At 47.0% G+C, this 14586-nt stretch overlaps 1 protein-coding gene across 1 annotated transcript in view; it reads left to right on the plus strand.

Moving 5' to 3' along the window:
• The first annotated feature begins 5027 nt into the window (after positions 1-5027).
• The window catches only part of LOC134586281 (dynein heavy chain domain-containing protein 1-like), a 246596-nt gene continuing 237037 nt past the window's right edge, over positions 5028-14586 (plus strand). The window contains exons 1-2 of the mRNA XM_063441768.1: positions 5028-5178; positions 13602-13727. Of these exons, the coding sequence (XP_063297838.1) occupies positions 5028-5178; positions 13602-13727 (277 nt within the window). The remainder of the gene's footprint in view (positions 5179-13601; positions 13728-14586) is intronic.

Below are 14586 nucleotides of genomic sequence, written 5' to 3' on the forward strand. Positions count from 1 at the left end.
AGCTGACTGGATCTTCGTGAACGGGCTGACATCTGTGGTTTGGCGGTGGGAAGAAGCTGTTCGGACGGGTGTGCTCAGTTGGGGCACAGGGGACCCTTCACACTGGTGACTAGTGGCTGGATCTGTTTCTTCCTGCAAGGATCCAAACCACAGCAGAGAAGAGAAAGTGTACCCTGGCGAGGAAGAGCCAACAGAGAGAGACATGGAGTGTGGATGACTAATGCGGATGCCTGGATACAAGGCGATGCTGAAAGGAGCATAAAAGAGGAATCGCAGCAGAGTAAAAAGAGAAGGCTGGCAATCTATGGAGCCAGCCCCTTTAAGGCACCGAGGTGGGGAAACAGACCACACGGTATAAGGAGATTCGGATGACGGAAATGCTGGGGACATGTACCTCTTATTGGGAAGCTCCAGGGTGGGACTTCGAACCCAGAGTTGAAGTTGCCCTTGCAGTGATATGAGGGTCAATGCCAGAGGAGAAGTGCCTGGAATGGAGAGCCTTAATTAGGCTAGAGTTGTGGGAAGATGCTTGCGAGGATTGGCACAGATGCCAAGGCCATGTCCTGCCCACCCCAGAACAGAGTTTTGGGAATTAGGTTAATTTGCGACTCCACGTCCTATGGGATCAACCTATGAGCAGCGAAGCAGCCGAGTTATGTAGGCTAGTGTGAAAAGAGAAGCAGCTCGAGGAAGGATACCGAGCATTATACTGGTTTGCGCACCAACAGCAATTGAGGTCTGGGACACCATATTCCCCGGAAAGGGACGATTTTGGCAGCAGCCGCCTATTATGAATGGCGTTTACAGAAAAGCAAGACTTTGGCAGTCCAGAAGGATATAGGTTTTTGGACATCCAAGCCATGAGGCAGGAGAGACTGCTACCCTTGGAGGTACTAGCCCTAGGTCAAGAGCTCGAGGAAGACTATCTAGAACTGTTTGATCATAACCTCTCACTGCCACGGGAATACACGGAATCAGGAGACAGGACACCTGGAGCTGACAAGGCAGATGGAACCGTGGCCTCTGTACCTGCAGACCTGGGAGGCTGGGTGGCTGACCCAGACTTGCAATACCCCAGGTTATAGATCCTAGCTGCTATACCACCTACCTCATGAACAGTTTCAGAAATAGGAGATCTAATCGACTGGTCCTGGGAAGACATTAAGTTGGCAGGTGTGGATTGGACCGAGGTCTCCACACCAGACCCACGGGGATGCTGGCCAGCCTTCCCAGGTCCCCAGCGGCAGAGTCCAGTGCAGGAGAAGGATGCAGGCGGCATCTCTCCCCGATGGCAGTGTGAGAGCCTAGGAGAAGAGGGCGTCGTCCCTCCCCAGTAACAGTGTGAGTACCAGGGAGAGAATGCAAGTGTTATCTCTCCCCAGCGGCAGTGGCACGTAGTGGACCCTTCTCTCCAGCGGCAGATTACCAACCGAGTTTCAGGTGTAGTGGATGGGACTGTGGTCTCCACTGACACCCTACCAGCAGAAGGGGGAACTATTTTCGGCATGAAAACCTCATGGTTCCCGGTCGGTCCTCCAGCAGCTCTTAGCCGCGATTCTATGGAACTATTTTCGGCTATGGGACCATGTGCAGCTGGCCTCTGTCCTCCCCTTTCTGAGCCTGACTACAAACAGGCCAACCCAGCTGAAGCGCTGGCTCCCAAGCACAGACAGCCCCACAACTGGGAGCAAGAGAGACCCGGGTAAAGTGCCAGCAGCAGGGCAGAGTATTGGTGGCCAGCGGCTGGATCTGTTTCTTCCAGCAAGGATCCAAACCCCAGCAGAGAAGAGAAAGTGTACCCTGGTGAGGAAGAGCCAACAGAGAGAGACATGGAGTGCGAATGGCTGATGCGGATGCCTGGATACAAGGCTATGCTGAAAGGAGCAGAAAAGAGGAATTGCAGCAGAGTTAAAAGAGAAGGCTAGCAATCTACAGAGCCAGCCCCATTAAGGCAGCCGTCCAAGTAACTAGGACCATAGCGGTAACCAGGGCTGATAGCCCCCCCACCAGCAGAAGATCTGGCATCAGGGCAGAGTGCCACCGGCCTCTGCCTTTCCTCATCAGAAACTTGGGAGGAGAGGGACTGTACAGACCCAGAATTGAGGGACCTTTGCCGAACACAAACTGTGGCCACCACCTGCGGTCTCCGGTGATGCCGGACAGCTGTCCCTGAATCACTACACTTGGATAAAGTGGGCATCTGAGGCTGGCTGAGTGTTTGGTATCATGCCCTGGTTCCAAACTCTGCAGGGACTTTTTGTTGATTATTGTTGGGCAGCTGGGGGCAACAAACGGGGCTTAAAGTGGATAAAGGTGTCCTCATGCAGGCTGGGGAAGGAAAAAAACTGTTAAACTGCTGGAGAGGAAGGGAGGTGGGTCTCTTACCCGCCCGGACACCCTCCGGCAAACCTATTAGGGTCTGCCGGATTTGATTTTGGGGGGGGATATGTGTTGTACACCGTCACTTGGGCATCAAGGGCTCCTTTGTTTGGGTGGACTTGGGTGGGGAGCGGCCATTTAGACCACACAGACTTAGACCTAGTCACAGCATGGAGACAAGATGGCGCTGAACCAGAGACTGTGTGACCACGTGGGTGGGGGTTGGGACTTTCCCCTTGTGACTCAGGGAGCTGAGTCACCTATTGTTGACTGTGTTAATCATTTTACCTAATGCATAATACCCCTGTGTATGCAAAGTAGGTGTTCTGTGATAGTGTGTCCTATTGGTTATTAATGGGCTTAGTGTGATTGGCTGTTTGTTTAGGCCCAGTTCAATTGATTGCTGTTCCAAACCTTTGTGTGTTTACTAATGAGTTTACTTGTATACAAATACCTGGTTGTGTCTAATAAAAATTAGTTCCTGATCTACCCTCAAGCTGTGTGTGTCTGCTGTTCTTGGGGGAGAGGTGTTAGCTGACTGGATCTTCAGGAACGGGCTGACATCTGTGGTTTACGGCGGGAAGAAACTTTTCGGACGAGTGTGCTCAGTTGGAGCACAGGGGACACGTCACAATACCTAAAAAAGGATACAGAGAAATACAGCAAATAAATGGGAATTACATCATGGTTGCAGACCTGTCCAAATAACATAATCCATTGGGGTTGTGATATCCAGAGCAAGGGTCCTTGGATGTTATACAGCATGGCCCACAGATTTCAGGAAGTTACATGTGCACATGCCCCATCTCAATACATTATTTGGTCTTCCAGGTGGGGAGAAAGGACTTGTTATCAAGGTCCTGGGCAAACTGTACGGGCAGCATTTTCAAAGATAGACAACATATGCGTGTTGGGCACAGAAAGGGCAGGACTAGAGTATGAGTTAGTATATAAATGTGATGAGCAAACACGGGATGGGCAAGTTTGTTCATCCTATCTGCTATTTCTTTACATATACAGTATATATTACTCTATTGTATAGGCTGGTTCCCCTCAATATTGTTCACCTAGGAAGTATGGCTCCAGCTCCCACACGCCTTACAGGCAGGCATATGGTGTCCTCCTTTTAAGATATGCCTTGCAAGTCTTAACTGCTCCAGGGCCTATAAGGATTAAAGCTATTTGGGCAGTGAGAAGTAACTCTTGTGTAATAGAGAGTTATCCAAGTTTTGGGGTTGGGCCAGTGTAGCAGTGCCCAGGCTGTTGGGACAGTGGTGGTCCACAGCAGTGTTCTAGGGGAACCTCCTTGTAGCCAAGAGATAGCACCCTTATGCTTGGTGGCTGGTAGTCATCCACATTATGTCACAATACAATAATGCAATATATCTGCTATGAAAACGAGCAAACATTATTTTATCTCATGCAACTTTTATTCTACTCTCTCAGGTCAAAATCAGAGCTGAAGCAGAGTTGACCTTATTACAGAAACTGAAGATCCTACAAACATTTTGGAAAGAGAGAGAATTCCATTTGGGCAAATTTTTCTTTTGGGTGAGGTCCCAAGAACCCATTTTAGACCGCTCCCATAGACCTTCAAGTGGTAGATTTCGGAAACTTGAAGAACGCGTCCTTGTTAAGGACAGTGGTACTTTTATACTGATGGGTAAGATGTTTATATTAAATGTTTATATCGATAGATTGATGTGTGTGCATTGATTGTTCTGTGTAGGTAATTGTTAGTGGTGGTGATCTTTTGTAGGTTAAACAGGTCTGTGATTTTCATGTGTAAGTAGTGATGAGCCAATTAGGTTCATGGTCACTATTTTCATTGTTGATCAGTGTATGTGGGAGTAGTAGTCACCCTGGTGTGGGCATGTTGATTGCCCTGTATGAGTGATGAATACATGGTGTGAATATGATGATTGCCCAGTGTGAGCGGTAGACAGGGGGTATGAGTACTATGTTCACCCTGCATGGGTGGCAGATATTTGGTGTGAGTACGTTGATTGCCCTGCGTGGGTGGTGGACAGGTGTGTATAGTGACTGCTCTATGGTGGTGGATCATACTGTGCATTTACCTAAACCTCTGTATCCTAATCCACTCTCCAAATCATGCACAGTCCATGAATAAGTATATGCTTACAAGTGCTCCACACCCATTTACACACTACATGTACAGAGCATGTACACTCTATATCCATATACTCCCACATCATCTAGTGTATCCATATCATAATACATATCCTCCCATACTCACCCAAATATAGAAATTAACAATAAGGCTATCCTAGCTATAAGATAAGGCCAGGGACTAATGAAAGTATTTAGAAAATTGGGCAGAGTAGGTGGGCTGAATGGTTCTTATCTGCCGTCACATCCTATGTTTCTAACATTTTTTTCAAATATGTATTCTCCTGTTTACCAACACAAACACGCAGTCTCCCATCTCACATTTAATTTCCAACAACAATTCCAATTTCTGTTTCTATCATTCTGATGGACTACTCCCAAAGAATATCTTCACCAGCTCCCAACTTCTTTGAGGGTATCGGAGGGATTTGAATCCTACCGCCATTTTTCTTACTCCTCCGAAGACACTCCATCTCTCCTAAGCAGCAATAGCTTGATATGACCGCTTTCATCCAAACATGTCGAGCAGGGTGAAACTCAGCGGAGCTCCCTGTACCCTGGCTGGGTACTTCCACCAAGGATCACTTCCTAGTTGGAACCGGGAAAAACCTCAGGACAACTTGGGTGCTCAGATCCAGGCTACCCGGGGATATAAGATGTGTTTTTGGGGTATCTTCTGTGTGGGTCCCCAGGGCCGGACTGTGGAAAAAATTCGGCCCAAGCATTTTTTATTCACAGCGGCCCACTGAAAAGGGGGAGGGGGGGTGGCTAATGACAAGCACGCCCCATCTCAAAGTGAGCATGTTGGTTTAATGCTCTTCCAGGGCATGAGAAAAGGGCCGTGTATTTGTTCTGCATAGCGCAAGCAAATTTAATAAAAGGCTTGCGTTGTGTTTGCTTGAAATTTGTCTCAGGGGTTTCCATAATTGGGATACTCACAGTATCCCATTTATGGAGACACTATGTGTTTGCTTAAATTGAATCTAGTGTGTGCATAGGGGATCCAGAGTGTGTAGGTCAGAAATGTAGTGTGTGTGTAGGGGATCTAGTGTGTGTGAAGGACTCAGGAGTGCTTATAGGAGATCTAGTGAATGTGTGTGTGAGTGGTGCAGCGTGTTTGGGGGATGCTGTGTGTGTGTGAGGGGTGTAGTGTGCATTTTTGAGGAGTATAGTGTGTGTGGGAAGGTGCTGCGTGTGTGGGTGTGTGTGTGGAGGGGTGCAGTATGTGTGTGTGGGGGGGTCCAGTGTGTGTGTGTGTGTGTCAGGGTGCAGTGTGTGTGTGTGTGTGGGCGCTGTGTGTGTGTGTGTGTGAGGGGTGTAGTGTGCATTTGTGAGGAGTATAGTGTGTGTGAGAAGGTGCTGCGTGTGTGGGTGGGTGTGTGTGTGTGTGTGGAGGGGGTGCAGTATGTGTGTGTGGGGGGGTGCAGTATGTGTCTGTGGGGGTGCAGTATGTGTGTGTGAGGGTGCAGTGTGTGTGTTTGTGTGTGGGGGTGCAGTGTGTGTGTGTGTGTGTGAGGGTGCAGTGTGTGTGTGTGTGTGTGGGCGCTGTGTGTGTGTGTGTGAGGGCGCTGTGTGTGAGGGCGCTGTGTGTGAGGGTGCTGTGTGCAGGGCCGCCATCAGGGGGTGACAACCATAACGGTTGTCACGGGCCCGGCGATCCTGGGGGGCCCGGCCGCCGGGGCCCATTGGGTGGCCCACACACTTAGGGCCACCCGATGGGCCCTATATCTTCAGGGGCCCGGTCAGAGCTGTGGCCGTTGTATAGCGCGACCGGGCCCCTTTAAAAAAAAAAAAAAGCAGCCGCAAGTGCTGCTGGGAGGAAGTGGTCACTTCCTCCCAGCACACTCCGCGCGGGAGGAGCGCGCGCGCTAGTGAAGAGGCAGCCGCGCCGGCGCCGACTCCCATCATCCCCAGCCACCCTCCTGCAAAGAAAAGGTAAGAGACAGGAGGGTGGCTGGAAAATGAGCTGTGTGTGTGTCTGTCTGCCTGTATGCATGTATGTGTCTGTCTGTCTGTATGCATGCATGTTTGTGTGTATGTATGTAGGTATGTCTGTCTGTCTGTATGTCTATGTATGTATGTCTGTATGTATGTCTGTGTGTGTATGTATGTCTGTATGCAAGTGTGTCTGTCTGTAGGTATGTCTATGTATGTATATATCTATGTCTGTAAGTCAGTATGAATGTATGTCTGCATATTATTATGAACGTATGTCTGTGTGTATGTGTATATGGATGTCTGTATGCATGTATGTCTGTATATATGCATGTATGTCAGTCTGAATGTATGTATGTATGTCTGTATGCCATTATGAATGTATGTCTGTATGCCATTATGAATGTATGTGTGTGTGGATGTCAGTGTCTGTATGTCTGTCAGTATGTCTGCATGTATGAATGTATGTATGTATGTCGGTGTCTGTATGTATGTGTCTTTATGTCCTCGTGCATGTGTGTCTGTATGTATGTTAGTATGTGTCTGTCTGTCTGTCACTATGTATGCCTGTGTGTATGTCCCAGTATGTGTGTGTCAGTATGTATGCCTGTATGCATGTATGTCTGTTTCAGTATGTGTGTCTGTTAGTATGTATCTGTGTCCTTTTGTATCAGTGTGTGTGTTTGTGTCTGTGTGTGTATTCCTGTGGGCGGTATTCCTGTAGGCGGACCCAGTGCAGTGGCGGAAGACCGACGGTCTCCCTCTCCCCTGCCAGGACATGCAGCTGCTAACCCTGCAATGTGCCTGCGGACCGGAGGGGAGATCAGAGATCTCTCTCCCCGGTCTGCAGGCACTATGCTGGCAGCCGGCGGGGGGAGGGAGAGAGGACCCGGGAGCTTAGCCTGCAGCTCCTCCGGGTCCTCCTCTTGCGAGCTTGGAGCGTTGCCGGGGTTACCACGGCAACACTCTAAATCTTGCGAGAGTGAACTCTAGCCCTGGATCTATGGGCTAGTGTCACGTCTAAACATTTGTTATGAAGGAACACAACTGCAGATTTCGTATAGTTTGAATATTTATTAAAGAAAGTAAAAGGTAAAGACTTTAATTCCAATTTACAGGTACTGTAGCTTTAAGTAGTAAACGATAACTGAAGTCCACAATTACAGGCACTGTAGCTTTAAGTAGTAAATGATAACTGAAGTCCACAGTTACAGGCACTGTAGCTTTAAGTAGTAAATGGTAACTGAAGTCCACAGTTACAGGCACTGTAGCTTTAATTAGTAAACGATAGTAAATTGCAGACACTGAATCAATAAAGAGTCTCTTAGTAGAGTTAACGGTTTAGGTGATAAGTAATTACAATAGCTGTTCCATACTTTAACTGAAGCAAGACAGATGCAGATAACTGATATGAAGTATGAGTTGAAGTTAGCTGTAACGGGATTGTTTTACCGAAGGACTTTTGCAGACAGGTAATAACAGCTTTTAGATGCAACGCTTATCACATTGGTTTTACTTAGCTTCCGGCACATAGAATACTGGTTCCCGAGATCTCCTCAGAGGCGTATGAAGAGTGTTTAATCTTTAGTCGTGGATGAGGAGAGGTGAAGGGAACTTTGCAGAGTCTTTCAGTCCGGTCTGGTAGCAGAGGCTTTCACAACGAAGTTGTAGCCGGGTTGTGAGTAAGGAACGTAGTTCAATAATCCAGCCTTGATCAGCTGGTGCAGTCAGATTAAATAGGCAGACCGTGTCATAAAGGGGTGTGGCTAGGCTCCGTGGAACCAGGAAGTAAGAGGATACCATAGTTAAGGCATGACAGCTAGAGTTCACTCTCCCCACTGGAACCACCAATGAATCCCACTGGGACCACCAGGGATCAAGAAATGTCCCCCCTCCTCCCAGTAAAGGTAAGAAGGGAGGGGGGGGGACATAATTAATATTTATTTTAATTAAATAAATGTAAAAAAAAAGCATATTATAAAAAAGCCCCCCATGCCTTATAACACACTCTCACACCCTACACACACATTGCCCCTCCCACACATATACTGCCCCCCCATACACACACACTGCCCCCATACACATACACTGCCCACCATACACACACTGCCCCCCATACACACACTGCCCCCCATACACACACACTGCTCCCCATACACACACACTGCCCCAGACACACATACACTGCCCCCCATACACACATTGCCCCCCCCATACACACATACGCTGCAACTGTCACACACACACATACTGACACACACATACACTGCTTAAGCTATTGTGACACCAGATATGAGTGGTGGCACTAAGCAAGTGGGCACAGTATCCACTGTGAGCCTGACACAGAAGCTTGCAGGCAGGCAACTGCAATTACATTACACAGAAAAAAAAAAGCAGACTGATATTCTAGCCCTAAAAAGGGCTTTTTGGGGTGTTGTCCTTACAGCAGAGATCAGATGAGTCCTTCAGGACTGTAGTGGACACTGAATACCCTAGCCTAGCTATCGATTTCCCTATCAAATGAGCAGCAGCTACACTTTCCCTCCTCTATCTAAGAATGCAGCTTCAGAATGAATCTAAAATGGATGCTGTACAGGAGGTGGGAGGGTCTGGAAGGGAAGGTCTGCTGCTAATTTGCTGGAATGTGTCTGCTGACCATGAGGCACAGGGTCAAAGTTTACTCAATGATGACGAATAGGGGGCGGATCGAACCGCGCATGTGTTCACCCGCCGTGGCGAACGCAAACACGCTATGTTCGCCAGGAACTATTCGCCATGAACAGTTCGGTACATCACTAATGAAGAGCAGGCCGCAAAATGTACTATTTAGCTAATTAGCAGCAAAACAATTAGAATGTTTACAAGTCCGCTGTAAGCGCACTATTTGACGCTTCTATTTGACTCTCAAATATGAAGTGCACCCCACTAAAATAGTGTTTAGCACCCAAAGAATTTTAAGTTTTAAAACTCCGATGTAACCGCGGTATTTGAAGCTTCTATTTGACTCTCAGATATGAAGTGCACCCCACTAATGTACTAGTTTGCAGAATTATTTTCTAAGCTGTCCCTCACAGCGGCAGTGCGTGCAGCGCTACGCGACTCTAGCTTATATATAGAGGCTGGATCACATGCTGCACTGGCCAATCACAGCCATGCCATTAGTAGGCATGGTTGTGATGGCTTCTAATGGCACACAAGTCAAACTTGTTGATTGGCTGCCCTGCAGCCTTTCAAAACTCGCCATTAAATCGTTGAACACCGAACTCCAACCCGAACATACAGTGATATGTCGGTGTTCGGGTCCGGGGTCCAAAAAACGTAATGTTCAGTACGAACCCGAACTTTACAGTCTGGGTTCGCTCAACTCTAGTCAATAGTAGTCAGGAAGTGAGCCCCAAGTGATATGATCTAGCAGCTCATCCACCCGGAACATGGGGTACACATCTATCACAGCATGGTAATTTAAATGTCAGTAATCAACACAGAGGCGGTTAGTACCATCCCGCTTAGGTACCAATACCACTGGGGAGACCCAATGGCTACTGGATGGTTTGATCTCGCCCAGATCGAGCATGTCCCTAATTTCTGCCTGCATCTCTTCCCCTACCGCCTCTGATCCTATAAGCAGGCTGTCTTACGAGCATTTGACCTGGGGTTTCTAACCTCTGCTGAGCTACCCTAGTCAGCGATAAATTGGGTGCCTTAGTCAGAGACAATCTCTGTACGGAACCCTACTGCAGCACAGTGTAAGCTATGGTCTCTGCGTAGATATTAAACAGGGATAACGGGTGGCATAATCTACTACCAGGATGTACGATTGCTATAAACCCCTGACTATAGGCAAGGAATAAAGGGTGGTTTTAGAATGTTCTCCCTGTTTCCCTGACACTTTTGTCTTAGAGGTAGATGCATCGGAAACAGGGTTTGGGGCTGTTCTTTCCCAAAGATATGCCCAACAAGCCATTACATACCTGTGGTTTCTAGCAAGAAATTGTCTTGCTGAACGAAACTACGATATTGGCAACTGCAAATTACTAGCCATCGTTCTAGCACTTAAAGAATGGAGACACCTCTTTGAGGGCTCCACAATACCTGTCATGATAATAATTGACCATAGGAACTTGGCATACATTAGTGAAGTAAAAAGGTTATCATCCAGACAAGCCAGGTGGTCTTTGTTATTATCCAGATATAACTATATAATAACTTACAGACCAGGTACAAGAAATAAAAAGGCTGATGCTTTGTGCAGACCATTTGATTCGGAGGATTATGATGAGGAGGTTATTTCTCCTATTATTTTCTCTGAATGGATTGTAGCTACCACATTCTGTCCCTATCATCCTGCTTGATAGAAAAGATACAGGCAGGACAGGTGATAGCTCCTGCCAAAAAGTCTCTAGATGTTTAATATGTACCTGAGTCAGAAAGCCCTAGTGTTCTCTTCTTATTTCATAATAACATTACTGCAGGACACCCAGGCTTCCTCTAGACTATATCCTCTATCTCCAGACAATTCTTTGTTACATATCAATGCCAGAGAGTATATAGCTTGCGTAACCTGGGCTAGAGTCAAAAACAAATAGAAGTCTTTCTTGTGGATTGTTACAGCCTTTAGATATTCTAGATATACATTGGCTGCATTTAGCAATGGATTTTATAGTAGACTTACCTAAACTTACCTAAAGGGTTGTAACTACTATTTTGACAGTCATTGATTGATTTTTGAAAATGGTGCATTTAATCCCTCTCACCAAATTACCATCCTCTTCTGAATAGGCTTTGATATTTGCCAAAGATGCATTGCGTTTGCATGAGCTCCCTCAAGAGCTTGTTTCGAATAGAGGGAGTCAATTCATTTCCAAGTTTTGGAGAATATTTTGCAGTGAATTGGGCATCAAGATGTTTTATTCTTCGGCTTACCACCCACAGTCCAATGGTGCCATTGAACGAGCTAACCAATCTCTTGAACTACTTAAGATTATTCATTTCCTATAACCAAGATAATTGGTCTGAATTCGCTCACAATAACTCCACACAAGAATCCTCTCATTTTAGCCCTGTTACAGAAGTCCCCTCTGTCTGCTCTACCCCAGTTACTTTTGTTGATATATATTGCTTTATTTTATACGAACAACTATTGCAGGCCATTCGTGGATATGAATGGCCGAGCACCCAGCCCTTGGCGTGTGCCGCCAATTAACCCTCTTCTCCTGTATAACCATCGAACAAACTGACGAACAGACGACCACCCTACCGGAGGAGTGTGTCTTCAATCAACCACCCAGAGCTGCGGTTAACTGCAGCCTAATTGACCATCAGGGTTGTCCCCATTCGTGTATAACAAGTCGAAGAGCGTACCGAACAACAAGCCCAAATTTCTCCCAAACGGCTGACCACCTGGCCCCTGGCGTGTGCCCCCACTTAACCACCTGGAAGTTGAGGTTTCTGTTAACCGCAACATAATTACTTATCACCAGGGTGGTCGCCATTCGTATGCCGAACACGAGGCAGCGGACATCTTTTGACGTCGAACGCACAGCGATAAAACCCCTGGAACTATTCTCGGACACTAGTTTGTACGAATCCAGCTGGGATACCAGTTGCCCCATCTGTTCAGGCAAAGAGTCACGAAAGACATACCGACACACTTTCTTCCCATGGTTTTCGTGTACCATTCTTATGATCTGAGCGCAATTCGTATATTTTGTGCGCCCAGATCCAAGCTGTCTGGAGATGGGTTGGATGTGACATTTAAGTGATAGAATGTAAAAGTTATATATTTTTATTCTGTTTTCTTGTGTGAAATAAAACATGGGTATTTCATGTACCTGGAGATAATTGAGTTACTGTAACCGTTGAAACCAGTTATCTCCAGGGTAGGGGGAGTGTTTCATAAAATGCACTTTGTTCCTATTGGCTGTGACATTGCATTGTCCTGTGTACCATCAGGTCCAGGTGGGTGTTCCTCTGACCTGAAAACTTGTATTTAAGGCCATGCATGAATACCCATTAAACCAGTTTGTTTTACCCTCAACTCGCAGCCTCGACTCGTGTTGTAGGGAAAGGTGTATACTAGCTCTGCTCATAGCTAGTGGGGGAATATCTACATGTCCAGGAATATTACTGTATGCTGATCGGAGCGGCGCTCTCACCCTCCAAGACCGTGAACCAGGACATCTAAGCGGTCCAACTTCCAGCTAGCCTGGAAGCAACTGTAACAAGCCCATTCAACATCAATTATGGACTTCATCATCCTTCCTAATTCCTTTTCTATTGTTGGTATGCCTGTTTTGGATCAGAATCTGGAGAAACTTCAGAATACCAATTGCACCAATCCACTGAAATACGCTCTCTAAGGTATCAATATCCTTCTGAAGATACGGTCTCCAGTACTGCGTACAATACTCCAAGTGAGGTCTCACCAGTGTTCTGTACAATGGCATGCGCACTTCCCTCTTTCTACTCCCTATACAACCAAGCATTCTGCTAGCATTTCCTGCTGCTCTATTACATTGTCTGCCTACCTTTAAGTCATCAGAAATAATCACCCCTAAATCCCTTTCCTCAGATATTGAGGTTAGGACTCTATCAAATATTCTGTACTCTGCCCTTGGGTTTTTACATCCAAGATGCATTATCTTGCACTTATCCACATTAAATGTCAGTGGACGCAACTCTGACCATTTTTCTAGTTTACCTAAATCATTAGCCATTTGGCTTATCCCTCCTGGAACATCAACCCTGTTACATATCTTAGTATCATCAGCAAAAATACATACCTTACCATCAAGACCTGCTGCAATATTAAAAAAAAATATTAAAGAGAATGGGTCCAAGTACAGATCCCTGATGTACCCCACTGGTGACAAGCCCAAGCTTTGAATATATTCGCTCACACAGATTCCCCATTCCATCCGTATACACGCATTGCACAGCCATTCACTCACACAGATTCCCCATCTCTCCGTATACACTCATTGCACAGCCATTCACACACACAGATTCCCCATTCCCTTTTATACACATCCCATGCACTTACAAATACAGCCATTCACACACACAAATTGTTGCCAATTAAAGCACACATTTTCACACTCGCAATGTCCCTTCTCACAGCCTATTATTTATTATGCTGACATTTGTCCTTCTTTCAGATGTTAAGTCTCTGTGCAGTTTCCTTGATGACAGTCTGCTGTCACTCCGCATGATGATGGTGTTCCCTCTCCCCTGTGACATGCAGGACGATATACAAGATTGGATACAAAAACTGGAGGATCTTGGTAACTGTTCCTCAATAATTACCAGTTCCAACATATATCATGTATACTGGATAATGCAGTATTGGTTATACAGTCAGTTTTGGTTTCACTCTCTGTCTGGAGACAATATTGGTTTGACATAGATAGATAGACAGATCGATATATGAACTCTCCGGGAAGTGTGGGACCTGTCCTGGCAGAGTAAAAGCTCTCCAGGCAGTGTAGCAGGTTTTCATGCAGTGCTGGACCTCTCCTGTCAGTGAGGGAGGTCTCCTGTCAGTGAGGGAGCTCTTTTGGCATTGTGGGAGCTCTCCTGTCAGTGGGGGAAAGGTCTCCTGGCAGTGTGGGAGCTCTCCTGGCAGTGTGGGACCTGTTCAGGCAGAGTGGGACCTGTTCAGGCAGAGTGGGAGCTCTCCTGGCAGAGTGGGAGCTCTTCAGGCAGTGTGGGAGCTGTCCTGGCAGTGTGGGAGCTGTCCTGGCAGTTTGGGGGCTGTTCAGACAAAGTTGGAGCTCTTCTGGCAGAGTTGTAGCTCTCCTGGCAGAGTTGGAGCTCTCCTGGCAGAGTTGGAGCTCTCCTGGCAGTATGGCAGAGCAGTGTGGGAGCTTTCCTGGCAGAGTGGGAGCTGTTCAGGCAGAGTGGGAGCTCTCCTGGCAAAGTGGGAGCTGTCAAGGCAGTGTGGGAGCTGTCCAGGCAGTGTGGGAGGGGCTGTTCAGACAGAGTTGGAGCTCTTATGGCAGAGTTGGAGCTCTTATGGCAGAGTTGGAGCTCTTATGGCAGAGTTGGAGCTCTCCTGGCAGAGTTGGAGCTCTCCTGGCAGTGTGGGGCCTGTCCTGGCAGAGTGTGTGTTCTCCTTGCAGTGTGTGTTCTCCTTGCAGTGTG

This window comes from Pelobates fuscus, chromosome 1 (assembly GCF_036172605.1).
Source record: "Pelobates fuscus isolate aPelFus1 chromosome 1, aPelFus1.pri, whole genome shotgun sequence".
NCBI classification, from domain to species: domain Eukaryota; kingdom Metazoa; phylum Chordata; class Amphibia; order Anura; family Pelobatidae; genus Pelobates; species Pelobates fuscus.